The 27,057-nt window shown below is 36.1% G+C and overlaps 1 protein-coding gene across 8 annotated transcripts in view; it reads left to right on the forward strand.

The window, feature by feature from the left end:
- The first annotated feature begins 1,478 nt into the window (after nt 1–1,478).
- CFAP46 (cilia and flagella associated protein 46) overlaps nt 1,479–27,057 on the forward strand; it is an 84,729-nt gene continuing 59,150 nt past the window's right edge. For 6 of the 8 annotated variants that reach the window (XM_075757554.1, XM_075757552.1, XM_075757551.1 and 3 more), the window contains exons 1-17: nt 1,479–1,711; nt 2,270–2,394; nt 3,383–3,514; nt 5,434–5,498; nt 6,027–6,191; nt 9,212–9,335; nt 10,735–10,829; nt 11,671–11,778; nt 12,761–12,860; nt 15,396–15,494; nt 16,830–17,020; nt 19,010–19,238; nt 20,419–20,539; nt 22,268–22,388; nt 23,489–23,619; nt 26,069–26,214; nt 26,733–26,866. In XM_075757554.1, the coding sequence (XP_075613669.1) occupies nt 1,663–1,711; nt 2,270–2,394; nt 3,383–3,514; nt 5,434–5,498; nt 6,027–6,191; nt 9,212–9,335; nt 10,735–10,829; nt 11,671–11,778; nt 12,761–12,860; nt 15,396–15,494; nt 16,830–17,020; nt 19,010–19,238; nt 20,419–20,539; nt 22,268–22,388; nt 23,489–23,619; nt 26,069–26,214; nt 26,733–26,866 (2,135 nt within the window). In that variant the 5' untranslated portion in view covers nt 1,479–1,662. The remainder of the gene's footprint in view (nt 1,712–2,269; nt 2,395–3,382; nt 3,515–5,433; nt 5,499–6,026; nt 6,192–9,211; nt 9,336–10,734; nt 10,830–11,670; nt 11,779–12,760; nt 12,861–15,395; nt 15,495–16,829; nt 17,021–19,009; nt 19,239–20,418; nt 20,540–22,267; nt 22,389–23,488; nt 23,620–26,068; nt 26,215–26,732; nt 26,867–27,057) is intronic. The other 2 variants (XM_075757558.1, XM_075757557.1) reach the window with 2 other exon arrangements.

Genomic DNA, 27,057 nt, shown 5'->3' on the forward strand with positions numbered 1-27,057 from the left:
CTCAACCCACAAATTTTACTTTTTTTTTTTTCTGATTGTCTCCCCCATCCCACTAGGGTCCGGGGGGTGAGCAAACAGCTGTGTGGTGGGTTTAGCTGCCTGCCGGGTTAAACCATGACATATGTGTAAACCTTTATATTGTCTTCATGACTACGGTGTTTTACTTCATAGCTTCTGCCATGACTAAGCAGTTAGGGGGAAATAATGAAGGTCTAAATGCTTCATCTGGTATGTCTTCATGTCAGCGTGGTCAGAGAGCTTCCAGGTTTTTTTGACTGTATCCCCTTTCTGGACTGTTGTTCTCTGAAGGTTTTTGGTGTTTTTTTGTTGTTTTTTTATCATAAAATTGTGCCTGGTGACACACAGTGAAATGAGTTTCAGAAGGTAATTGTTCATACTCTATCCTATTGTAGCCAAAAAGTTAGGCCTGTAACGAAGGCCTATTTGTATTATACGTGGTGAGAAACTATTCATTGTTGCTTTAGGTAGAAGGCTAACGATTCTTAGAATGAGCACCTGCCACACATCATGATAAAAAGGAGGAGCTACAAGACACTTCAAGGTCCTTATGTACATACCTTGCAGAAAGGGAGGCCATTCATTGCCTCCAGCAGCATCCTGATCTTGCTGAGGCACAGAGCGAACAATTACCAACACCAAAGTATTGAGGAACTAGGGGAAAGGGAATTTGGGCCAGGGTCCCCACCACCACCCACCCATAAGCCCCCTACCCAAATTATAGCACCTACGCAAAAGACAGAGGTGGAGAAAGGAACTCAGCATGCGTTCTAGTTTGCAGACTAGGCAAAGAAATAGGAACCAATTATTGGAACGGGGAGTGTACCGCTTTGTAATCTTTGTAACACTCGTGTATAAAGACAAGAGAACCAGTGCTAGGGGTGCCTGATTGGAGGAGCTATCCTCCTGACACCCAGCGCTACAATAAAAGGAAATGCCTGCTTCTTCATGCTAAATTGGCGTTAAGGAGTTTTCTTTCATTCCCGAATTTCGGTGACACTATGGCTTCTTTCTGCATTGGCAGGTACGATCCAAATGCCCTTTGCGTTTGTTCTGCTTGAGCTCAAAGCTTCAGTAACTGGTGGTGTATGCTTTACTCAAAAGGTTTCACCAGTCATTTTTGTCCCCATCTCAAGGGCTTCTAACATGAAACCTTTTGAGTAAAGCATTACACAGTAATGCCCTGCGCTGTCCGGCACCGTGCCCCGAGGGGCGGCACCCGCGCCGCGCGCGCACCTGCCGCCCCGCCTCCCGAGCCGCCGCGCGGCGTGTGAGCCAGGGCGCGCGTACCGCCGGGGCTCGCTCCTCCCCTCGAGTGGGGCGGGGGGGAGCGGGCGGGCGCTCCTGTTGTGAGCGCGCTGCTAGGATACGCGCGCCGGTGGGGGCGTGCGGAGGGTAACGGCAGCTCTGGGCGGCGGCGGCGGGCGCGGAGGAAGAGGGTGGGGGGCCGGGAGCGGGGCGGCGGCAGGAGCGCCCTGCGTTCGCGTCTGTTCTCCGGGTTGTTCGGGGAAGGTTTCGGGAGGTCTCATCCGAAAACGCCTCCCCAAAGCCCCGTGCTCGTTTCGTAGAGCTGCGCCACGTCGCTCGGGGTGAAGGTTCGTCCGTGGCGCCCGTCCGCGGGGTGAGGTGCGGGCGGGGAGCGGGATGGACCTGGCCGTGAGGGAGCGGCTCTTGGCCGCAGAGAGCCGCCGAGGTAAGAGGGTGTCGGACGGTTGCGGGGTTTTGCCCGTCTGTAAAAACCAGTAAAATGAAAATGGCACTTTAAACACGAAAATTGCTTGATCTTAATCTGTTTCTAAATATATAGAAAACGTATTCTTCCTCGGAATGCTTTAAGTGTGCTTCTTAGCTATGAAAAGAAGTAACTGCTACAGTGTTCTTAATTTAGTCTAGTTTTCTTCCCGTCAAGTTTACTTCATACAGCAGGTTTAAGGATCGAATCTCGAATTTCTGTGCCAACAGGAGGAGTACTGCTGAGTTCAGGGAAGCGTGAATCAGGCCTTCGCAGAAGTTCGCTTTCTTGTGTGGTAGCGTTAGTGATTTTAAATTGCAAGAGGGTTGTTAATGCTTCATCTTACAGCTGTGGCTGACTTTGAACAACATTTGTTGGACGTTATTTTCCTTAAAAATAATTTAATTCTGTGAAGCAGAAACAGGATGCCATATAGTTGATTTGAAAAAATGTGATCATATCTGTCAGTCCACCTTGAAGCATAAATTATGTACATTCTGTATTCCTTTTTTATTTCAGATGTTCAGGCTTTGAAGAATGCTTATGAGTTGATCAAATCATCCAGTCAAGGAAAATTGGCACTTGACTCATCAGATAACTTCAGCACCGACTTATATGTTTTATGTGCTGAACAAGCATTTCAGGTTTGTAATTTAGGCAGTTTATTGAATAAAAACACTTATATGGCATACTGTATTTACAGTTGTTAAAGTTACTACTTAAAAATATTCCCAGAAGTGTCTGTAGAAAGTATTATACTCTACTATTTTTGGTGAGTAATTGTTTAAACATGCATTTTTAGTTAAAACTAGGCCTCTGAATTATCACTTCTTTATAATCAGTCAACAAACTGTGGTTTGTGAAGTTTGCAGTTAGACCAAAATATGCAAGGTATGCCATATGAATATAAAATAGTTTGCCATGCCTTCTTTTTCTTGTTATGGAAAACTAATGTAAGCAATTTGGTTATGACTGAAGAAAATGCATTTGTGAACAGTCCCTACTGGGCAAATGAAGAAAAGGTGACATTCTAGTTTTGAAAAGTTGTTGCTAAGTGAGCTGACCTCTATAAAATGTGGTAGAGATTCTTCACTTTGAAGTATTTTTAAATTTTCAATCCGTGGGTACAAGTGATTTGATTTCAAGCAGACAGTTTCTAATAAACCAATTTTTTTTCTAAGCTGCAAGCCACTCAAATTCTATCTGTTGTCTGAAATGTGAGGTGCAGCGCTGACATCCGTACAGAAACCTGCAGGCTAATATCTGTCCTTTTAAAAAAAAAAAATCTACTAAGAATTTTGCCTTTATGTTAACAATTCTGTTAATGGCTATTAAAAAAAGGAAACGTTGTTTGTATACTGTAAGGGGTTCTATGGCTGACTCAGGAGCATTGTTAAATAAAGGAGCTCTTTTCCTATACATTTGGAATCACAAAAGTCTAGCTTTAAAATTTAATAAATCTTAATGGGTTTGTACCAGATCTGATACGCAGCTTTATGGAATATTGTTTGCATACTGATAATGCAGTTACATGTTACACTTTGAGTAGGCATGAATTTTTAAAACCTAACAATTCTTACTTAGTTATTTGTTGCATTTTTTTAAATATTAAAATGCTTTTTTTGGTCTTAGCTGGGATATCTGGAAATGAGCAGTGACTGTCTACAGATGTTTTTTAAAGGAAGATTTCCTGTGAACCAGTTTCTTGGCAGAGCATATTTGTGCCAAGGCCAGTTGCACACTCCACTCTCCACAGATAATTTGGTGAGAAGTTCTGAAGGTTGCATTATATTAAGCCAGGTTTTAAGAGTATTTCTTCCTAGGTTTTTATGTATTGCTTTCAGTCATTTAAAATACATAAGGATATTCAGGACTGTGGGAAAAAAATCAAAGGAAAATACATTAGCAGGTAGTTTGTGAGTAAACAAAACTTACCAGCTGAATTAGACTAAAACTGCAAATACTTTGGGGAGGACACAAAATAACGCCACAAAATTTTTCAGATGATTGAATGTTTTAAAGTCAACTTTTTCACTTTTGACATCAATACAATACTTTCATACCAAATTTAGGTGTAACTGGTAACCAGTTTTACTCAGGATCACACTAAGCATTTCACAGAATCATGGGAAATGGAGGAGTAAAGGGGCCCGCAGAGAGGTTGTACAGTAGCAGTGTGCTTCCACCACTGTTCAGTAACTACAGCCATGTAGTACTTTGGATGTGGCTTTTTGAAATGAGAGATGTTTTCTGGTAGCAACTCAGCAGGATGCTTCTGCTTCTAAAAGCTTCGGTGCTATAATATTTAGTGATACTGTGTCCATACACGATGAGCAGTTCTTACCTCCTGCTGAATTTAAAGTGGAGTGAGATCTGTTTCTGTCTGCAGTATTTGACTTGTGCTCATACTGTGGTCAGTCAACTTTGACAATTTGTCAATGATATCTGACTCCCTAAAATGGCCTTAACGTGTTTGTGTTATTTCTGTTCACAAATTTCCCTGACAGATGTTGCTGTGTTTCAAATAATGTGTTTGAATTATCTTTCAAGCTAGAATATTTTGCCTATTATGTTATCTGTACATTGTCTGCCTTCTCTGAGCGCACCTGCAGAACGGCTGATCAGTGGTGCCTTTAAAATTTTGTACGTATTTGAAGAGTATTTTCTAATGTTCAATTATCCCCTTGTGTTTCTAAATTAAACAAAGTGTTCTGTGATGTTTTCTAAATCACAGCCAAATTTTGCTGTTTTCTTCCTGACTCCTACTAACTTCTTAGAAGTTAAGAACCATCCCAGTATGTGTAGTCTGAACTTGGTTCCTTATGCTGTGTGTTAAGATACACTTTGTATCAGTTGTAAAGTTTTTTCTCTGTTGTGTTCCTCCATCATTTATGACAATAGGAGTGGCACAGCATCTCGTGCAGTATGACTAGTAATTATCATTCACTTAGAAAACAGATTTGTCCTTATTTTGCTTTCCATCCTGTGGAATCCTTGTTAGCTGATTAAGATGCTTCTGTTCTTAAGGGCCAAGCACAACTTTTCTACTTTAGTATCTGTCCTAGTTTCAGCAGGGATAGAGGTAATTTTATTCCTAGCAGCTGGTATAGTGCCGTGTTTTGGATTTAGAATGAGAATAATATTGATAACACACTGATGCTTTAGTCGTTGCCAAGCAGTCAAGGACTTTTCAGCTTCTCATACTGGCCTGCCAGTGGGGTGTGCCCAAGGAGCTGGGAGGGGAGACAGCCAGGACAGTTTACCCAAACCAGCCAAAGGGATATTCCATATCACATGACATCATATTCCAGATATAACTGGGGGGTTGGCAGGGAGGCAGGACAGCTCGGGGTCTTGCTGGACATTGACTTTGGGTGGTGAGAAATTGTGCTGTTCATCACTTGTTTTGTGGATTAATAATATTGTTATTGTCTTCCTTTTCTGTCCTTAAAATTCTGTCTTAAAATTTTAAATCAGGAAAACATTGCCTAGTAATAGGCAATGCTACCAATTTTTAGTTATTTGTTTCTATGGCAGCAACTTATTATGGCAGCATGTTTTATTTGAAGTTGGTCTGAAAATAAAAATTATGAGATGTGAACATATTGAAATAGGAAAATAATGCACTGATTTATAAAAGCCATATTCAAATGGCATTAACAGTTTTTTTTGTTCTATTCTAGGAAGAGTTTGAAAAGTTTGTGCTGTTTTTCATGAAGGCAATAGATTTTGCAACCCATGATCGAAGGTAGACCCTGCTGATAGGATTAACTCTTTAAATCACAGGAAATGTCACTGAGTTAGGTTTTCATAGTTGTTTGTCTCAGATTTTCACTCAGTAGTTTAGAGTTGTGGCGTTTGGGATTTTGTTCTGCTTTTGTGGATTTTCCTTTCATTTTGTACAACATTTCTGTAACTGTGCATGCTGCAACAATATATGAATACTGAACAGTCTTAAATAGATGGGATGAATCAGCCTGTGTAAGACTGGTAGATATCTCCGAGCGTTTCTTCATGTTTTATATTTATGCTCTGTGGAAGGAGAGCACCACGTTAGCTTATTTTAAGTGCTTAATTACAGGGTAGAGCGTAGTTGCAAGTTACCGTATTCTTGTGTTGTACTTGTGTTGTCAGTTCTTAGTCGGGATTGGTTCTTATCTAAACACATAGGAAAGTTTCGATTTTTGTTTCTTAGAAGTGCCTTAAAATATTCCGTATGTAATTTTATGTTTATCTAAGTCCATGAAATACTAAATTCTTGATTCTTGTTTTTCAGGTATTATTTTTTGATATATAATGCTTCAGTTCTGTATTGGCAAGTTGTGAGGCCATATCTTAAGCCTGGATTCCGCTATTGTCTTATTCCCAGCCTTTCTCAGATTGTTAAAGCATTAAACCAAACTGAAGAGCAAGACAATGAATGGAGAGCAGAACTCATGATGTAAGTTTAATTCTATTTTTTCATATTCTCATCCTGTAGTCTTGTACATGTGGCTGCCACCTTAAGGTAGTCTTTCATAAAGTATATTCTGTTGGTAACATTGTAGATAAATTTATTGTGGAAAGCTTAATTCATAACTTTTAAAGATACATAAATGTATACTTAACGTAAAAGGTGCTTCATTTTAATATTTATTTGAGGTTAAAATTTTAGCGGCAGAAGCAGTTAGGCCCTAGGTCCAATCTGAAGTATCACAGTCATTTTGGATGTAGTGTTTGAGTCATTGCTTATGTGCAGTCCTTTTAAGGGAGGAGAAAGAAAAACTCCTGTTTTCTTTAAGAACTATTTTCTTCAGGTAAAGAAACATAACCTTTAAATAGATAAAGAAAGATCTCTTCAGTCCTCTGATCCCTGAAGAGAAAGGAACAGCCTGGTAAGGTTGAGAGAACATACTCGGGATACCTTCTAATTTTCTCCTTCTTCATTGTGAAGATTTTATATCTTTCTTACTATTTTTTTTTCCTCTTGTTAACCCATAACTATAGGTTGAAATGAAACTTTGTGAAAAATCAGTGAGCAAAATAAGTATTTCTATTGCAAATACAGCAATTAAGAATACAGAGATGAGTTGTCATCAGTAGTGGTGTGGGTTTTATATGTAAGTCACATGCTTTAATGTGCAATTTGGTACTGTATGGTTCTTATCAATGTAATTATTTTCGATCAAGCTTTTTAATTAGTATTATATCCAGTTTTCTTCAGTATTAAATTAAAGGCTGTCCCTGATAATTTGGATATACTGCTTGGCCTGATGTTTCAAGGCATGAATGAGATAGATCTTCTTTTAACCAGTCGTATGCAAAGTAAGAGCCCAACAGTTACAAAAAAGAGAATAACTTGCATAAACAAGGCTATTGAGATTTAAATCAACAGGTTTTCTTTCTGGGAGTTAACAAAGGGAAATAGATTGTTTTTTGAGAGTTAAACCTTCCATCACGGTGAATTCACAGAATATCTTTAAATATTATGCAAAAAAAATTAGAATTAAAAGTCTAATAATTTTTAGGGAAGAGAGTATTAATCTAGGGCTGGATAAAAATGCCTTCCACATTTACGTCTGTCATAACTGAAATTTGTCCCCCAATTTCGTGTTTTATTTAGGAAATATATAGGGGTTTATGCATACATATTGTTCAGAAGTGTGTATAGTGTAATTTACACTGAATTAAATATTAATTCTAATTAGCATCTTTAGGAATTGATAGTTCACTGAAGACAATTAATGGATGAAGAAATATGTTGTAATTTTCCCCATTTCAAGGATGTTGTTATTAAGCATGACTGAAAGTGCTTACTGCTTGTATAAGGAAATGAAAAATGCAACCCGATTAAATGTAATTTTAAAAGATGGGTACAAATACAGAATTTTCAAATAGACATGTATGTTGTTACTTTCTGCTATAGCTGCTGGGTTTTAAGTCACTGGAGAAATTAATACTTTTTTATGTTGCCTTTAAATACATTTTTCTGTAATGAGAATAACAGAAAGGTACATGTTAACGTATTACAAATATGCTTAAATAATTATCAGTGTATCTATTGAAAATATCCTTGTTTGTTTGAGCTGTGTATGAGTGGTCTTGATCTGACTTCCCATTGCATGTTGAACAGTGTACATACGATGACACCTGTGCACTTATTTTTCAGATGTCATCAGTGTTCAAATGGTAGAATTTAAATATTTTTGTGTTTAAACATGGTCACTTCTGCTAAGAAAAAACATGCGCGAAGGAGTTTTCTTCAGACAGAGTGTTTGCTTGAGTTAACAGTCTTGGGTTATAACAAAGCATACATTTTCTTAGTGAAAGGCCCCTGGTTCTGCTATCTTCACAGAACAGTTGAGGTTGGAAAGGTCTTCTCAAGATCATAGAACCCCAGCCTGGTGTGGGTGGGCAGGGACCTCCCAGCCCACCCAGTGCCACCCCTGCCATGGGCAGGGACACCCTCCACTAGCCCAGGTTGCCCAAAGCCCCATCCAACCTGGCCTTGAACACTGCCAGAGATGGGGCCTCCACAGCAATCTCTACTGAAAGAAACAGTTTTGTGTGCAAAATGAAGAGTGTCCATGTAGTTTTTCAAGGTCAGACAAACTTTTCTCAGAGATGTTTTGGTCTGCTATTCTACACACTGTTTCCAGTTCCTGTTACACTTCTGCCACAGTTTTTTTCCTTTCTCTTTGTGAATTTTTCTATTTCTTTGGTCTATGACTGATGGTTTATTGCTATGGAGCATTTTCTTTATAAGCTGAAACTGGAGGGAAATAAAAAATTAAGTAACAAAACATTCCAAAGGGTATGTTAAAGGTTATCTAGAATACTACGCATGCAGGTTTTTTATACAAAACATACTCTTGCTGAGGTATTGATGAGAACTAGCAAGTGCACACAATGTGTTTGTGTTACGAAACTAATGGTAGCATGTATTTTCTCTTACATTTGTGTTTAATTTTGAATATTTATTGTTGTTGTTAATTTATTTCATGGAATCACAGGCTATTTTTCAGCTAAATCAGAGAAAGTATTGAAAAAATCAGTAGATATGCTGCAGTTCCCAACATGAATAGTTTTCTTTTGCTAGATGGCTTCTAGGCTTTCCAGTAGTTAAGGAAGAATCTTAGAATATATCTCACAGAAATGTTTTTCTCATACAGCTTTAAATAATTTATTGTTTTAATTCCAGATGTCCTGTTGAGAAAAGTTTTCAGAAAAGTCTCCATTTCCAGGATTATTTTTATGATCTGCAATAAATGTATGTTAACAGCTGTCTGTCTCCTGAAGAAAGAAAGATGTAGAAGTTAGAGGATGTCTTTCATGTTGATTCAATGTTTTATAGCACTAATCACTTACACTGCATTTAGGAGTGGTACCTTAAATATAAAGACTCTCTTGAAAAAATATAATTAAGAATTGTTTCAGACAGTGTTAATAAGTATTTAATGCAAATATTTATTTGATCTGCAGAAATTTACTTGAGTGCTTCCTTGATGCTTCCAAACTGAAAGAAGCAAAGGAGTTTTCATCTACTGCAGCAGCCTTTATTAAGGAAAATGTTCCAGATAAATACTCTCAAATATTTTCTCTAATGGTAATGCTGTAAAATATTTTAAATTCCCAGTAAGACAGGAGTTTTCTCTACATTTCATAAGATCATAGTTACAATTGTTAAATATGTTGTTTCCTTCATTTAAATTTTGTGAGCTCCCAAACGATACAGTAGAATTGCAGAGATTTTTACAATTTGTATATTTTTGATACTATAAGCTAAAGTGTTCCCTACTGCTCCATGTTATTTTAATACAGCATAATATCATTGGGATAACTGTTGCTAGCCCTAAAAATTATGTTTGGGAATAATTACTTTTAACACAGAAGGTGTAGTGGGTGCAACTTAACCTGTCTTATGCCATTGAGTGTACATAGCATCTGTTGACTTTTCTCACACCGATAAATACTTAAATGACCTAACTTGAACCTTATAAGTAGTTCTGGGAATCAGAGCAAATAACAATAGTTCACATTTCTTGCATGCACTTAGTTTTGGAAATAAGGGGATGAAGACGAATGTGGCAAAAGCAGAAACAGGCAAATAAAGCTTGGCAGTTGGATGCAGTCATATTTTCTTTTATTCTGGTACACTGTATTGTCTCTGTCTATTCCCAATCATTGCATTTCAAGAGCATATGTTTATAATATAAAGTTCTCTAACATTTGAATTAAGGGAACCAATCTACAACCTTCCAGATGCACAGTATTAATGAAGCAATAACATTTAGGCAAGGTCAAAATTACTTTTGTATTTTTTAGAGGCAGTGTTGAGGAAAGCTATTTAACAGTGGCCTTAGAAGAATAAAGTTGTTCTAAAATTGTACTCAGGGTATATGTCTCAGCTGGGCTACAGAAGTAGGATCCACACTATTGAGTGCTTTAGTAACAGCATACTTAAGTCCTGCAAAACATACTGTTCCAGTATAGCTTAAGTAATCAGTATTGCTTGCAATGGGCAGTCAGTGTGAAGGAGTCAGAAGAAATTATGTGCACACATTTAATGTGTAACTCTACAGTTAAATTGAAGTAACTACAGTTTATTGCCATTTCTTTATAATGTTTTTTGTTATATGTAATTTATAGTTACAGATAAATTTTAATAGGCCTTGTTTCTCATAACTGGATAGATGATTTCAGAATGGGTGCTATCAAAAGGTGTTATTAAAAATGCATTAATTAAAATTCTAACTCAGATGTTAGTTCCACATTTAGATTTCTGCTCATACTTCTCATCCTCACTGTGTGAGGATTAGTATAGCTCTACTAGGTGATCTTTGTGGTATCTATGCAGAACGACATAGATTATCATAGTAGTCTCACTGCCCCTAAAGTCCATGAAGAAGCCTAGAGTCAACATACCTGTTCTATTTTATCCCTGTTGAGTGTCTGTCCTTTATTTGCTTGTTTAGTCAATTAATAATTAAATTGTTATTTTACAGGTATATCACAAGCTAATGGATATTGCCCAGGTAGAGAAGGAAATACAAAATTCTGTCCATTTTTCAGTTATTTATAAAATGCAGATGTTAAAATTGTAAGTATTAAAATGTATCCTTCCACTTGTACTTTGATGCTTGATGTTACAGAGGTAGGGTCAGGTTCTGGTATCCCATATGCCAGTAGAAAAATCTACTGCAAAGGTTAATTTCTGAAAAGGAATACTGTAATGGCAGTTTGGGTAGTAATTGCCAGGCCTGTCTAGAGAACAGCCTCAGCTAAAAAGTGAGATGGTTCTTTGGGAATGTAAAGAATACTGTGTTGTACAGATATTCTCAGGTGAAAGAATTTAAGAGATCGAAAAACATTTCTGTATCCAACAGATTGGTACGCAAGTTGTGTATAAGAGAGTAAAGATGAAGTGGGGAAATCACACCTAAATACAATGCACGAATTGCAAGGATGAGAAGTGTAATACTTCTTAAATTTTAAAGGCATGAAACAATTTTAAAAATTAGACTTCATAACAAAATGTCATTTAAATTTTTTTTCAATGTCTCAACACTTCCCCATTGAAAAGTATTAATTCTTTTCTTAGTAACAGTGCATTAATTTTTGTTGACATTATAGGAAAGGAGTTTTGCACACCATTTGTCTTTGCTTCTGGAATAAAATTTACTTTATCACCAGAAATATTAATTCTTATGCTGGAATTTTCTTTTTGCTTCGTATCTCGATGCCTCTGAGTAACCTACTTGGCATACTGACGTAGATTTTGTTGACTTATTTATTTTTTTCTTTGATATTTCAAAATCCAGGTGTCCCATTGATACATTGGACTAAGAGTCATCCATTCTAAAGTTAGGAGAGTTATTTCAAATTTTTAATGCAATAATATTTCTTGTGAAAAATTATGATCAATTCCTAATATATTGCAGGCAGTGGGACACAAATGAATTTCCAAGTGATGCCATCGCAAATCTGAATTCTGTATATGTACTTCTGAAACAATACAGTGTACCTCCAGCATCTCTTCTCAGTGTGAAGTGAGTTTTTCTTGTCATAGCCCTGTGCAAGTTGATGCTGAAGCAGATCCTGCTTGCACTGAAGTCTGTCAAAATTCCTGTTGACCTTGAAGAGAGTGAAATCGTACTTAGTTATAATAGTTTGTGTTGCGTTAATGCTTAGGTCGTCTTGAAAAAAGACAAAGATCCTACTAGGTTTTATTAAAGAACCCAAGGTTAACTATCTTCTTCCATATAGGTGTTTGTATAATGTGATTAAATCTTTCCGTAACCATTTGTTGTTGATAAAATGAAATTTTAAAAAGGTCTTAGAACTGACAAGTGCTTTTCAGACTTTAGTTCATTTTTAGCTTTTCTTGTGGCCCTTTCCAGTTCTTCAGCATAATTTTGAAATGCAGACTAAACTGAACTCTCTATTCCAGTAGTTTTATCACAGCTGTTACATGTGGAAGTAATACTACATTTTTACTCGTTAAGGTCAGTCGTCTTTGTTGATATTCAGGTATCTCATTACTTCTCCTATCCCAGATAGTACACTATGCTCATTCAGTTATTTACAGAGATCCAAACGTATAGCCCAGTCTCCTGCTGTGGGTGTTCTGTGTTCTTAGTTCCTAAATAATGGACCAATGGATTTGACTGTTGTGTGCCAATTCACTGCATTGTATTTACAGAATTACCTGCAGTCTTCATTTGCTATTTTACCATCTTTGTGCTGCATACATTTCAGTCTGTATTTTTTATGTTCTTCAGGAACAGTTTGTGCAAGACTGCAGTAGAAGTATACTAATCATTTTCCATAAACAGATGAACTTTTGTATTTTTCATGTAGCCAACTTTAATATTTTTCCTTTTTCCTTGTTAAATAATCACATCCTCCAATATTCAGGTGACTTCAAGGTTTTCAGATATATTGCACCAAGTTACTTTCATATAGTGTTTTTCTAATTCCATAGAAGAGCAATATCAGATTCTCTGAAGTGACATTTTTCTATTTTTGAAGGATTCCTTTACTTCTGGAATTAGCTCGTTTTTGTGTGAAAGTAAACTACATTAAGCTTGCATATGATTGTATACTTGATTTGAAGAAAGCTGGGATTACTGTAAGTATTAATATTAATTACAGTTGATTATTTTTTTAAACACCCTCCCTCCTCTTGTGATTATACTTTAAAAATAATGCTGATGGTTCTGGGATTGTCTGTCCATCTCTGTATTATTTATATATTCATTAATATAAATAATTACTTGGATAAGTGATCTATTCCTAAACTAGAGACAAGATGTAAGGTCAGAAGGTAGTGTACAGGTAGAATAGGGTAATTAGCAGTGCAGTTAGTTTCGGCAAATAAATATTAATTGTAAATTTTGGCCTATGGTTTTTCAAATCTTCTCTGTGGAACACTTTGATTGGAAGTTAAATGCTACCTGCAGGTTTTGAACATTTAACCAGTTTACCCATTGAGATGGTAATTGGTCCCCAAGATGTAAGCTCTAAAAGCAGTCAATGTTACATATATTCACTTTAGTCTTTAAGAGTACAATATCAACCTTGCAGAATAGCATATGAATTGTAATTTTGATAAGGAGAAAACAGAGCATTTGTCTGGAGCATGATTAGGGGACTGAAGGAAGGAGGAGTTCAAAAAAGCTTGCCGAAAAAAGCCCCAAACTTGTTATCTTTTCTGGAAAGCAGGACATAGGCAATAGCATCCTCTCATTGGAGCGAGAAATACGGAGACACTGTGCCACAAACTGCACTCCTTAATCCTTTCCTTTGTGTGGATCTTTTCTGATAGTATTTGTTCCTATACGTTTCCCAGTTTCCTTTAGTAGGAATGATTAATTTTCAAGCAAAATAATATTTAATTTGTTATTTACTAACATTTAATAATTTTTACTCTTCTGTAGTATTTTTATTATAATGTTACTGTAGGGGTATTCTCAGATTAAAATTTTGTGTGGTTTCCCTAATTACTGGTCTTTGAAAGTGTGTGCCCTTTTTGATTCTTATGTCCAGCTGGCTTTGAGATATGTTTTTTTCTGTTCCTTCCCTGTTGATGTTGTTTAACCCCAGCTGGCAACTAAGTACCACGCAGCTGCTCACTCACTACCTCCCTGGTGGGATGGGGGAGAGAATCTGAAGGGTAAAAGTGAGACAATTCATGGGTTGAGATAAAAACAGTTTAACAATTAAAAAGATTATAATAATAAATAATGATGATGATGTAAGGAAAAGAGGAGAAAAAAAATAAGAGAGGAAAAAAAAACCAAGAAAAGACACATGATGCAAATGAAAACAATTGCTCCCCACCAACCAACCGATGCCCAGCCAGTCCCTGAGCAGTGACCCCCTGCCAACCTCCACCCCCAGTTTTATTGCTTTTTATTGCTGAGCATGACATCATATGGTTTGGAATATCCCTTTGGTCACTTGGGGTCAGCTGTCCCAGCTGTGTCCTCTCCCAACTTCTTGGGCACCCCCAGTCTGCTCGCTGGTGGGGCAGTGTGAGGAGCAGAACAGCCCTTGGCTCTGTGCAAGCACTGCTCAGCAGGAGCAAAAAATCTCTATGTTATCAACGCTGTTTCCAGCACAAATCCAAAACACAGCCCCGTATGAGCTACTGCGAAGAAAACTAACTCTGTCACAGCCAAAACCAGTAGACCCATTGATTCACAAGGATTTAGTTCAAGTATTTGTATAGACAGTAATAGTAAGTATCCCTTCTGCGGCAGCAGTAGAGAAGCCTTGCTTCTATTTCAACCTTCTCTTCTCCCTTAGAGTTAGTTGGTGTTTAAGTGATCATCTTCAAATTGCCCGGCATCATTTTGACAGTGACGTCTTCACGGTAGAGTGAGAGAAATCTGTATCAAGTTCCAGTACCTTGGCTTTTGCCAAATACTGACAGATGTCTCAGCCATACCATGAATTCCATCTCTGTATGTATTTGTCATTACATGATAGTGGCACTTCTACATTCATCTAAGTTTTTCAACATCTCATCTCCTTTCCAGTCATGGGGATGTTAAATTAACAAAGGTCATGCTGAGTGATTTGATAATAGTTCATAATGAATGATGAATGGAGATGTTGTCTGGCTTTCCCTACTGCATCACATGAAACCGAATACAAAGTGTCTTAGATGATCCATACATATAATTTGTATGATTTAATAGCCAGATCTTTCCTGAGGTGTTAAAACTCTAACCTCTTTTTTCACTTAAAAATTGCACTACTCATCAAGACGAATGCTTTCTGTCTTGACTAGCTCTTGTTTATTCCAAGCATGTACCTTTTTAATAACATTAGTGAGCAAGAATCTACTGGAGCTGAAATCAAATTACAGCATAGGAAAAATCAAGTGTACACTGATTTTCTTATTGCAAAGTCTGTCAGTGAACAACTTTAAAAATCCCGGTAAAGTTATTTTGCAGCTTCAGCTTAGTAAGAAGTGTCAGCTGTTCAAACAACAAGTTCTACTCCCTTTTTATTGTTTCAGTTAATCAGCTGTAATCAGTATAGTGGGATTTTCAGTAAGAGAGTATAGTGCTGTATTAGTGTAATTGCATGGGTTTAATCTTCATTGTGTTCCTTTTTAATTATTAAAATTAGCATTTTGTGTATTGATACTTCATAGGAGCAAGGGAAACTTATTGAAATAGAATGCCTGGAATGTGAATATGAAATAAAAAAAAATGGCACTAAAATTGTGACTTACACCAAAGGAGTTGTTGAGGTATGTTACTTAACATAAACTTTGAGAGAAAAGTGAAAGTTTTAATTTGTGAAACATGGAAAATTGCATTGGACTTGTGTATCTTAATTACATTATACTAATCAGGAATTATTTTAAACTTTATATTCTTACTAATTGGGCTGCCAAGAAGAAAATAGGGAAAAATAACTAGCAGTTATATATTTCTCCTTTATAGTCTTCTGTCTGACTACAAAGTTTCATAATATATTACTTTCCAACAGTAAAGATGGTAGCATTGAGACATGCAAGGGCAACACTGTCATTTTCATATTTTACATTTATGGGAGGTGTTTTCATAGAATTTCTTGAGTTGGAAGGGACTCAAAAGGATCATTGAGTCCAACTCAAGTATTATTGCCTGTTTGGGGCAATCTCATGCAAATTCTTATGTCAGAGAAATGCAGACTATTCCTGATAAATTGTCTCTCTGGGGAGGATTTTCTTAGATTTCCATAGTCATTTGACTCAGTTATAATTCAGACCATCAAAAGTAGAAGCCTAAATTGTCAATATTATCAATGGGATTAGATGCATGCCTACAATGAGCAATTTGGAACAGCTATTAGAGGTACCTAAAGTTCCTAAATGGAAAGTATGAATATGCTTCATGGAAATCGATAGCGTTAGTACATAAACCTACTCCTATCTATGAGTGTTCTCATTTCAGTGTTCAGAAATTCTATTCAACTTTTGGAAAGAAAAAAAAAAAAGTCATGAATTCCTCATAATATGAGGAATGAGCTATTAACACTGCTTAAATAAAAAATAGGTTATTTAGATATTTAGGTATTTCTAAATATTCTTACCACAGTGTATGCAGTTGGAGAGGGATTTTTGTTTGATTTTTTTATTTGTGGGTTTTTTTTAATCACCTCTAAAAAGAACTTAGTAATTAGTGTCTCTCTGTAACTGTAGATAAGGATTTGCTTTTAGATTTAATAGGAACCAAGTTTAATTGACAGTATGGCAAATCCCATTCGTAATATTCTTTTGTCCTCTCCTACACTGTGTAGCTTAGTATAAAAAAAAAATACTTCTGTTTATCATAAGAAAGGGGAATAGCTGACACACTTCTGCCTGAAATATGTAGTAGCAGCATGGAGTAGCTAAAGTTATCAATTAAGTTTTTTTTAAAAAAGAGGTTTTATTAAAGAAATTATTTTTTTTAAAGTTATTTAAAAGAAGTTTCTGAAGTCTGCTGGCTGAGGGACTGCTTTCTATTAGAAACAGCCCTAAGATTAAAATTTGGAGGAACATGTAAGAAGCTGTATTCATTAAATACAATATATGCTGATTATTTTTTCATTTGGGTAGGCTCGGCTGGAATTGATAAAAAATCTTGAATTAACCTTAAAACATGCAGTTCAACTGGGAGATCCTGATGTGATTCAGGTTGTTTGTACCACCCAGTGGAATCTCTGCTTACCACTACTACAATACAATTTGCATCAACATGTACGAAAGTCGTTGATGTCAGTTGCTGATGTCCTTGAAGAGATTGACAGGTAACTCTCTATGCTGTGTACTTTATTTTGTTACTATGAAAGATCTAATGACTGAGCATCAAACTCATTTGAAAGCTCAAGCTTTATGATGTTAAGTGTCTTTGAAAATTTTCCACTATGTCGTAATAAGCTAATGTCTGCGTATTGCTTGCATTTCCTCGTTAATCATTTGAATATAGGTCCCTTTCAGGCAAAATCTCACGCTGTTTACTGACCTATAGTAAATACTGAAATTTGTTAGATACTGAAAAAATACTATAGTTAATATTATGTGAGAAAATTCCAGAGCTGCAGTAAATGTGGGTAGATGTGTTGGAATGTGGTTTAGATTCTTGTATTAACATGACTTTTGTTGGTTAAAAACATATAATTAAAAAACTGCTTTTAGAAACCATCATGGCTTCTGTATTACATATCAAATAAAACACTTCTTGCAAGATACTATTTTTGTATTTTTGGCGATACTTCTTTTTAATTTAAAAACCTACTGCATTAAGAAAATGTGTCTTTTTTTATGTATATTCTACTGTTTGCTGTTATGCTGTACTTTAAGGTTAAGCACCTAAATAGCTTCACCTTTTTCATTAATTTGAGTGGAACAAGTAAACCTTAGTATTTGGTATTTAGTTAAGTTTGGACCTATACATAGGCTGACTAAGAACAAAGATCATAACTTTTGTAGTAGAGCTAGTTACAATCAACATAATCTGTCATTTGAGCAGCACAGTAGGTGGTTTCTGATAGAAGTGTTACAGAGGAAGGTGAAGAATATATTTTCATTGTTTTTAAAATGTAATTTTTAGTTGCATAAAGAGGAAACAGAAGCCTGAAGAAGCAAATATACACATGTATAAAAACACTATATTGTATTACTGTACTGTTATTCAAGCATTTCTTATGCTTTTCATATAAAGAGTGCAATATCAGCATATGTGACTGATATTTATATTAAATGTCAGTAATGAAAATTTTTCTCTAAAAGCTCACAGGTTAGGTTTTTGGGAGGTTAGAGGTTTGGCTTTTGTTATCCTTGTATTCTTAACAATCCAGTAGACTCAACCTCAGCTCTGAGGTGGTACTGTCACTAGAGATTGAATGAAGTCATTTGCCCCTATTAATTTGCCTGTCCTCATTTTTGTTTTGATTGTAGCATTGATTGTAACTACTTTGTCAGCAGTAAAAGGGCGATACTTGCTCTAATGTGGACATATATATTTCTTTGGTATGACGTTTGACAGCCTCGAAGACCTTCCTTCTGTTCTATTTTTCATAACATTGCTTTCATTTATCTGGGTTTTTTTGTTTTAATTCCTGGAAATAATCTAAAGCAGCATGTCAAGCTCATAGCTGTCATGAACAGCTTCCTGAGGCAGATGATGGATAGGGAGCATAGTGAAACTGAGACTGGAGAACATGCAGTCTTCACTGAAAGCATGCTGACTTCATAGAGTGGTTTCAGCAACATCTGGGCAAAGACACTGCCTACAGTGAGCGTGTAGACCTATGCTGAGCCAAACCTTTAAAAGTGGTGAGCTAGTACAATCAGGGCTAGATTTTTAGAAATACTAGCTTCTATGTAATTGTTAAAAAACAGAGAGTGAACGTTTAGCAAAAGTGGCCGTTATCCATTACATTGTGCTCTCTCTGGGAGTTAAATACTTTTGAAAATCTGCCTAAGTGGTGACTTCAGTGTGGTTCTGAAAAAGACTTCTGCTAATACACAAAGATCAATTAGTCTACAAGATGTGTTGCTTCCTCATGGCTGTGTTTTCTCATGCCAGGTTAATGGAAGTAAAAGTTAATTTTCTAAGACATTTCATTAAAAAAGCATGACAGTAAAGATGAGAGACAAGTAAGTTAAAAAGGGAATATCCATTTTCAAACTGGAGTCACTTTTAATTATTGAGTTTCACTTTGGGGTAATTTTTAGGTCTAAGAATTTTAGTTTGCCTCATTTTAACAGTTTACATTTAAATTTGTATTCCTTAGCATGTTGGTTTTGTTGCGTTGCCAAGTTCATATGGAAATAGCTCGTATTGAAGAAGATGGGGATAGAATAGAGGCTGCTGTGGAACATTTACAAAAAGCTATACATCTAGACAACAGTGGGCAATATCAAGAACATCTAAGACTGACTTTTAACCGTCTTCATTTGTGCACTATGCTGTATAAGTCACCTGAGCGTCTAGAGGATCAGGCAGTAATGATGATTGAACAGGTAATCATGAAGAATAAGGTCAGTAGCTGAAGTAGGTTTGCTTGTTAAATTCTGGCAGAGGAAAGCCAGCTGTTTAGTAGACCTGCATATTAGTAGACCCATCATCAGCATGCTTTCAGCAAATTGGCATTGGCTGGTTGCCTTGAAAAACTCTCTGAGTTGTCTTGGTGGTGGTCATGCTGCTTCACACTCTGAAGATTGCGATAGAGGATTTTTTCCGGTTATGTTCAAAGCTTATTTCTTGGTGGGGGTGGGGAGAGAAGTTATTCATTAGCAAAAAAGAAGCCTATTCATAATTGTCAGCAATTAATATTTCATTGCATGGAACAGTGTTTTAATTAACGAGGGGAGCAGTGGCCAAATAGCTAAACATCCTAGCTGGCTTTGAGATAAATCAGTATTATGTCACACTTACAAATGACGCTAAATAATATAATCTAAAGTCACATTGTAGTCCTTGTCAAGAGTTACTGCATCTAATTCTGTGTGCCTCAGCACCTGAACAAAAATCATGTTGGCAACTGATTGTTAGTTGGCTAAAAGAAATTTCAGCTATACGCTATTTTGGGATATTCACAGAAATAAAGATGTGTTCACTGAACCTAAAATCAGTACTGGAAAGCTGCTGGTGAGTTGATATGTCTATTGTTAATACAAAGAAAAGTGAAGATTTTTTTTGTCTAGTTTTAATGCTTTTCCATGCAAGCTTAGTCTGTTTAAATGTTATTTTTAAAAAAGCATTTATAGCTCCTCTGACTTTGGCTAATTCTGAGTGGACTAGGAATTTTTTATATTTTGTAGCAGTTCCTAGTTATTGCATGACAGATGTGTTATTGTTGGTTTCTAAATAAATACTGTATTTAAGAAAGTATAACATGATGACAGGTTATACACTGAGGAATATACTATAAAGATTCATGAGGAGCATGGACAGTACTTTGTATTCAGTTATCTTTGATGTATTCATGTCAAAATCAACCAAAGTCCAACAGTCTTTTGCAAGAACAATAATACTGCAAAATGATGTGTAAGATATATAAACATACCCAGTTCCTGTAGGTATTTTTTTGGTAGTACCAAGTTCTATGATCTGCATTCTATTATGTTTAGTAAAAAAGATATAGAAATAGGAATATAATAAAAATTAACCTTATAACAGTTAGTTCTTTTCTTTATGTAGGCTAAAAGAGGAAAGCAGAAGGATAATATGAGGAATAAGAGGTTCCTTCTGGTAAATGCAGGTCTTGCACTAGCTCCTGATTCATTTCAGATAGTCTTTGACAGTGAAAATGAAGCTAAAGGTAACGTACCTATGTGTGACTAAAAGTTACTACATTTAATTTTGACTGCTTTGCACAGTCTTAAAAGGCGGACATAAAATCTAGTGGCAACATGTAGAGAATATTGCAATACAGGTGAAGGGATAGTTTTGCTGAATTCTGTGGCAGAGCTCGTATCAATTTCGTTGGGGATCTAAGATTTATATTATTATACTGGAAGAGGGAATGTTGTTATATTGCCCTCTGAATTCATCTGAATCTTACTGTTGTGCTGTAGTGGACTGTGTGTTGGGCTGTAATTTGATTTTCACTATGTGCAACTCCTGAATGTTCTTACCCAAGGTCAGTTTTAAGTGGTATGAAGTTTCGCCCCATAATATTCTGTGTTAATTACATACAAATATGTATTGGGTATTCGTTCTATTTTGTAATTGACTTTCTATTCTAATATCTTGCTTTTGAGAGATGGACTTTTGCAGAGATTGAGGGATGAATTCTGTATTTACTTTCTAAAATATGGATCATAAATAGACACGTTCATTATTCCACAAAGAGCTTCAGTTTGTGACTGTACAGCCTGTTGTTGAAGAAGAGTGGACCGGGAACAGATTTTCCAGATTGCTTGACCCGTTTTATCTTATCCTGATGATAAAGCAAGTGTGTGGCTAATTTAATTAACTCTCTAGTATACCCAGTGTACTCCTAGGATAGCGATTGTGCTGGAGGAAGGGAATGGCACAGAAGGAGTCCTGTGGCTTCTAAAGCAGCCTGTTCATGCCAGGGAAGGCCATGCAGTTCTCTCGTGCCATCTGTTCAGCCAGGCCAAAATGTTTGCCTTGCATAGTCTCATTTCAGACTTGATCACCTGATGACTTACAAGTAAGAGTGTTATTTACTGAATCAGCAATCCCACTTGGTGCAGTACATTTAACTACGTGAAAATTAGTTTGTTGGAAAACACTTTCATACATGATTTAGGGTGATGAAGTGCATCGTATTTGTGCAATGAAGAGAATTAAAAGCATGCAGGTATTTCTACTTGCTCTTGACTTTTGAGTTGACAGCTGTAAAAGTATATCCAGACTTCTTCAGAATACATCTTGCTACACATTAGCGTTCCAAGATAAGCCATTAAAATGAATGAGATTATCACATCACAATTATCACAATACTTTCAATCTGTTTGACACAACATTTTGTAAAATTTTGTTTCGCAAGATTTCAGTTGTTCCTGAGGCTGTGGTCCAATAATTTTTCTGTGTTGGTTATTTCTTTGTTTAATATTTTTGCCCAATATCATGTCGACTAACTAAAACAAAAATCAGTATTCTCAAATTAAGACAAAACAAAAAACTTTAATGTTGATTGAAAATGTGTTTGATTAGTAAGTGCTCTTAAAATTCAGCATGAATGTGAGCTTTACATATTACAACTCGACTGAGGCTGGTTAGAGCAACATATGTCCTGTCAGAAAAGAGGTGTACTTGAGATATTTGGAGGCTAAACAAGCATGAATCAGTTTTTGTATGGGACAACTATATCTGAAGATAGAGGAAAAACAGAATAGATGCTGGTGGGGTGTAGGGGTTTTTTTATGCTGGTTGGTTTTTGGAAAGCTTGAAGGACTGAAAAAAGGGCTGGATTTCAAGTGTTTCAGAAAGTAGTTATGCATATAATTGCATACCCTTCATGTGGATTGTTTCATTTCTAATACTTAAAAACTACCTTAAATTTTTTTTCTTTGCTAAGTTTCCTCAGGTAAAAGTAGGAGTCATATAAGCTACCTCTGTGCAAAAGCACAACATCATATTAAAAGCGTGGAGAAAGTTGATGAACATTTGAAACACTTAAATGAGAATGACAGAGAGAGGTAATTACTACAGACAAGAAGCATCTCTTTTATCTTGTGTAAAAGTCTCTAATGAGAAAGTTTCTTATTGCAGCTGTTGAGTTACTTGATGATACCTTGTAAGAGGCTGAATACTTCAGTCAGACCTGGCAAAGCATTTAGGCACGTGTTTATGTCTGAAAAGTTCCATTATGTTCACGTACTATGTGTAATTTTATTCTTTTGCTGTTTCTAATCTGCTGTCTCACATGCACACATAAACTCACCTATTCTATTGATATGAACTGCACACACAGAAGAACGAGCAGATTAAGGTTGGAAGACTGAATAACTTGGTGTGTAATTGAAACGTTGCTGAAGTGTCTTTTTAGGCCCTTGTACCACACAGAATCACAGAACCCCAGCCTGGTTTGGGTGGGCAGGGACCTCCCAGCCCATCCAGTGCCACCCCTGCCATGGGCAGGGACACCCTCCACTAGCCCAGGTTGCCCAAAGCCCCATCCAACCTGGCCTTGAACACTGCCAGGGAGCCAGGGGCAGCCACAGCTTCTCTGGGCATCGCATGCTACAACTTTTTTGGTAAAGCAAATAAATAGTCCATACTAAGAGTCAGAAAGATTAATCTGTAGGAAAATCACAGGTGTTGTTTTGACTGTATGTCACTTTATCATTCTTTATTTAAAAGGAGGCATTTCTTCTTTTTTTGCTGCACTAAAAATTCCTGTGATGAAGTTTAAACCAAGTTGTTTTCTAAAAAATTCTAAATACAAACCTATTTTCTACTTACTTTGAAATTCTCAGCATCAGTTTTGAAATATTTAGTGTAGTTTATTTTACAAGAGATATAATTAGAGGTGTCACATTTTGAAATTTCAGTATAGTTACTATTCAAAACAAGAATTTTGTCCCACTCCTGATATGTTGAGGGGATTTTTTTGTAATTAATAAAGTACGAGTGTTATGTTTGCTACTGATAGTAAGTCTTCCATTTATTAATTTTTATTAGATTTAAAATTTTATTTATGGTGGCCATCATTGTTGCAGTGACTTTTTGTTGATCTTGAACTGTGGGAGATAATCCTGCTTATAGAGTAATTTAATGAATGCTTTTTCTTTGGTAGAATTATACTTTGGGCAGATTTGGCAAAAGTTGCACGTAAACAAGAAGTATGGGATGTCTGCCGCGCAGCATGCAGATTTTGTATCTTGTATGATGATACTTTGTTTAGGAAGGTAACAAAGCCTAAAAAAAGTAAGTGAACAAAGTATTTTGAATGTTGTCAGAGGAACTTTTTCCTCATTTGTTAGAGTTACTTGAAGGAGTCGGCCAATATTATTATTTTCTTCCCTCCCATTCCCAAAATTCCCTGAGAGTCTTGTCTGTCACTGCATGTTGGCGTACATGGAATACTCTTTCTACCTCTGAATCTCTAAATCAGTCAATACATTTTTCTGTTGAAACCATACTTTGCCTTCAGAAGTGTTTCACCAGCTGAACGAAAATGGATTATCAGTCACTCTGTATGAGGCTCACGTGGTAACATTTTTTACCCTTCGTTCCCTTATTAGTGGTTCCTCTGAGGTATTGGACATTGACGGTGCCTTGTTCCTTGAGAGTTTGCTGAAAACCTACTACACATGTTAAGAGAGTTCTCAGCTCAGGGAAAGAGCGCTTTCAAACCACTAGCTGCTCGCTGACTTTTACGTATCTGTGTTAAAGGGTTTTTTTGCCTGGGAGTTCATAAAACTCACCTTTAAAAATAGATGAAATTCTTGTACACGCCCTGTTGGCTGGTATTTTTTTTCTCTAGCCAATGTTAACTGAACCTTTTCCACATTTTTTCTCTAGATTGTTTCCAAGTTCCACTTTAATAGGGCATTAATTTACCTGTTTTCTTACACAAAGTTTGCATCTCCAGACTAGCCGTTTTTTATCTTTCATCTCTTTTCCAAACCAAAGGGAAAAATAATTTTAAAAAAAAACCACATCATTAATAGGAATTGGTATGTTCTCTTTCACAAGTTTTACATGTCCAGTGTAAAGGTGTCTTTCTCATACTCTGAGTGTTTACAAGGCTTTCTAATTCTATCTGTGTCAGTGTGAACACTTTTCCTGGGTAGGCAGGACATCAAGACGCTTTTCAACTCTGTTCAGAAGTGTTTCAAGTGGTTCAATCAAAGTTTGTTACAAAGTTGGTCAATGCTTTCCGAGGTAGAACTTCACTAGAAATCAAACAGTAACTGTGGCCTCGCTGAAAGTCTCTGTTCTCAAGACCTTCTGGAAACCCATTCATACTCCCATTGAGTGCCGCGTGTTTCTGTAAACACGAAGGAAATGTTGCTGCGTTTCGTGGAGCAGCTGAGGTAATCTCTTCTGAGCAGTTTCCAACTCTGGGGATACTACTTGTTGTTAAATGAAAGGTGAATAAGCTTTTAGATACTGAAGACGGGAAGAGAAATTTATGATTGACTGGAGTTCTCTGAGAACTGTTGGCACTGTTCATTTTCATGTTCCACTTAATTTTTCTTTATTACTACTAATTCTAGTATTAGTGCATGAAAGGTTGTCTTTATGTAGATATCATATTGAGGATACAGCAAAGATAATTGTTGCAGTGTGAAGACCCTCTACAGAGACTTGCTGGGTTGTCAGATGTGAATAAAAGCAAATAATTCAAGACCCTCTAGAGTTACACAAAAAGAACGTACCAGTTCCTAGTAATGATGCTTTTGGTGTGTGGTTGCCCTGAGTTGCTGATAAGTGCTTCTTTTTCCCTTTAGTTTGGAAAAGAAATGAAAGGTGAAACATTGCTATCCTGGAGAAAGTAAATACATGTGATTGGTCTGGGAACCAGGAGCAATCCAGTCAAATTATCAGACTGAAGGTTTTAAGAAAACAAAAACATTAATTTTTGACAGAATTTAAACTGTTGTTTTACAAAATCAATTATGGTTTAAAAAATTAGACAAGGACTAAAAAGTTAGATTTATCGAAGAGTATTGAACTTGATGGGTTGAACAGAACCTCTGGTTCAGAAGATTGCTTGGATGCAGATTCTGAAAAGCTGTGAAGATGGGCTGGGAAAAAAAAGTAGCTTTGTGTATCCTATTTCTTATGCTTTTCCTCAAACACCCACAATTGCCCAACAATGTAGAGGGAACCCACTGTGATAGCTTTTATGTTCTTACTTTGTGTTTGTATAAATAATCTTGGTCCTTACTCTTCATTATTAAAGCAAAGAAATATAGTGCTATTTTTCTCTTTATTGATGTGTATGTTGCCAGAAAGTCAACCCCATCCATGATTTAAACACACTGAGATTTTAGCCACTACATAATGTCCAGTGCTCCACTTCCACTGAAGCCATAAAATTGAACTAGAGGCCATGGTTTATATTAATATAATTTCAGTATGAATGTTATGCAGCAAGTTATTTGCTGCAAATATTGAAGTTTATGCACAAATGCAGCAAAATCACAGGTAACCAATACCTCAGCACTGCTTGAGAAGAACAGGTTTTGAGTGCAATAAATTGTACTGATGAAAAAAGAAATTGAGTGAAATAATTTTGAATCTGTACTTGTCAGCTCTTTCTTGTGGATTTAAAAATGTGTAGGGATTTTTAAATTTTAAAATTAAGATTTTTTTTTTCTGATTTACATGGTAATAATAATGGATTTATTTGTTTCTTTGTTTTTAGCACAGAAGAAGAAAGCTAGTACAGCTATGATGGATGATGATCAAGGTGACAGCTTACCAGGAGAATCATTACTACATGCTAAATCCTTCTCTTTTGAGAAAGATTTACTCAGAATATTAGCAGAAATAAGATTCATTAATGCAGAGGTAAATAAATTACACAGCTGTTATTCACATTTGTTTCATTTAGCTCTGTTTTATGTATTATTTTATGTATAAATCTTAAAGCACTGGAATTTTGAGTTTAATTATTGTCTATGTCCACAGGAACTAAAGAAGTAGTTTCAAGAAACATCTTTATCAATATACTGTGTGAAAGTAACTATAGCAATTGTTTCACTGCAGGTGGTGATAACACATTTTTACAAGGGATTCAATTGTAAATGTTTAACATGTGAAATTAGATGTCTAGAACCTTAAAGTTCCAGCATAATTAATTTATTTTTTTTCTTAATGAAATTACTTAGTAAAATTATCTGTAGGTAATTGGAAGATTGTGTGGTATCTTCCATTGTATTTCGTATAGTTGTACATGCCTGTATAACATCTGAAAAAGCATTTTGTATTTTTTAATTTTTGAAGAGGTAACAACACTAATACTAAGTCACAGTCTATTTTCACAATGGTAACCTGCATAGAAAATTTACTTCTCTGTATCTTTCTAGGCAACTGTTCATTTATTAAGATTGCAGGGAATTGAACTGAATGATCACGCTGTACCTCCACAAGATAAAAGCCAGTATCATCCAGGATATGTTTCATGTCTTCCTGAAAGTGATCCAGAATGGAAAACATACAGGTACTTTTCTTTAATACATAACAAGACCTAGGAACTCTAACAGAATGTTGTTACCACACACAGATGATAATTGCAAAAGTTATTTCTTCTTAGTAAAATTCATTGTCACCAGATGCTTCATATTTTTAGGTAGTCTTGGTACTGGGAAAAGGAAAAGAATCTAAAAAAAATGGTTTGAAATAATTTTTCTT

Source organism: Balearica regulorum, chromosome 7, assembly GCF_011004875.1.
Source record: "Balearica regulorum gibbericeps isolate bBalReg1 chromosome 7, bBalReg1.pri, whole genome shotgun sequence".
Taxonomy (NCBI): domain Eukaryota; kingdom Metazoa; phylum Chordata; class Aves; order Gruiformes; family Gruidae; genus Balearica; species Balearica regulorum.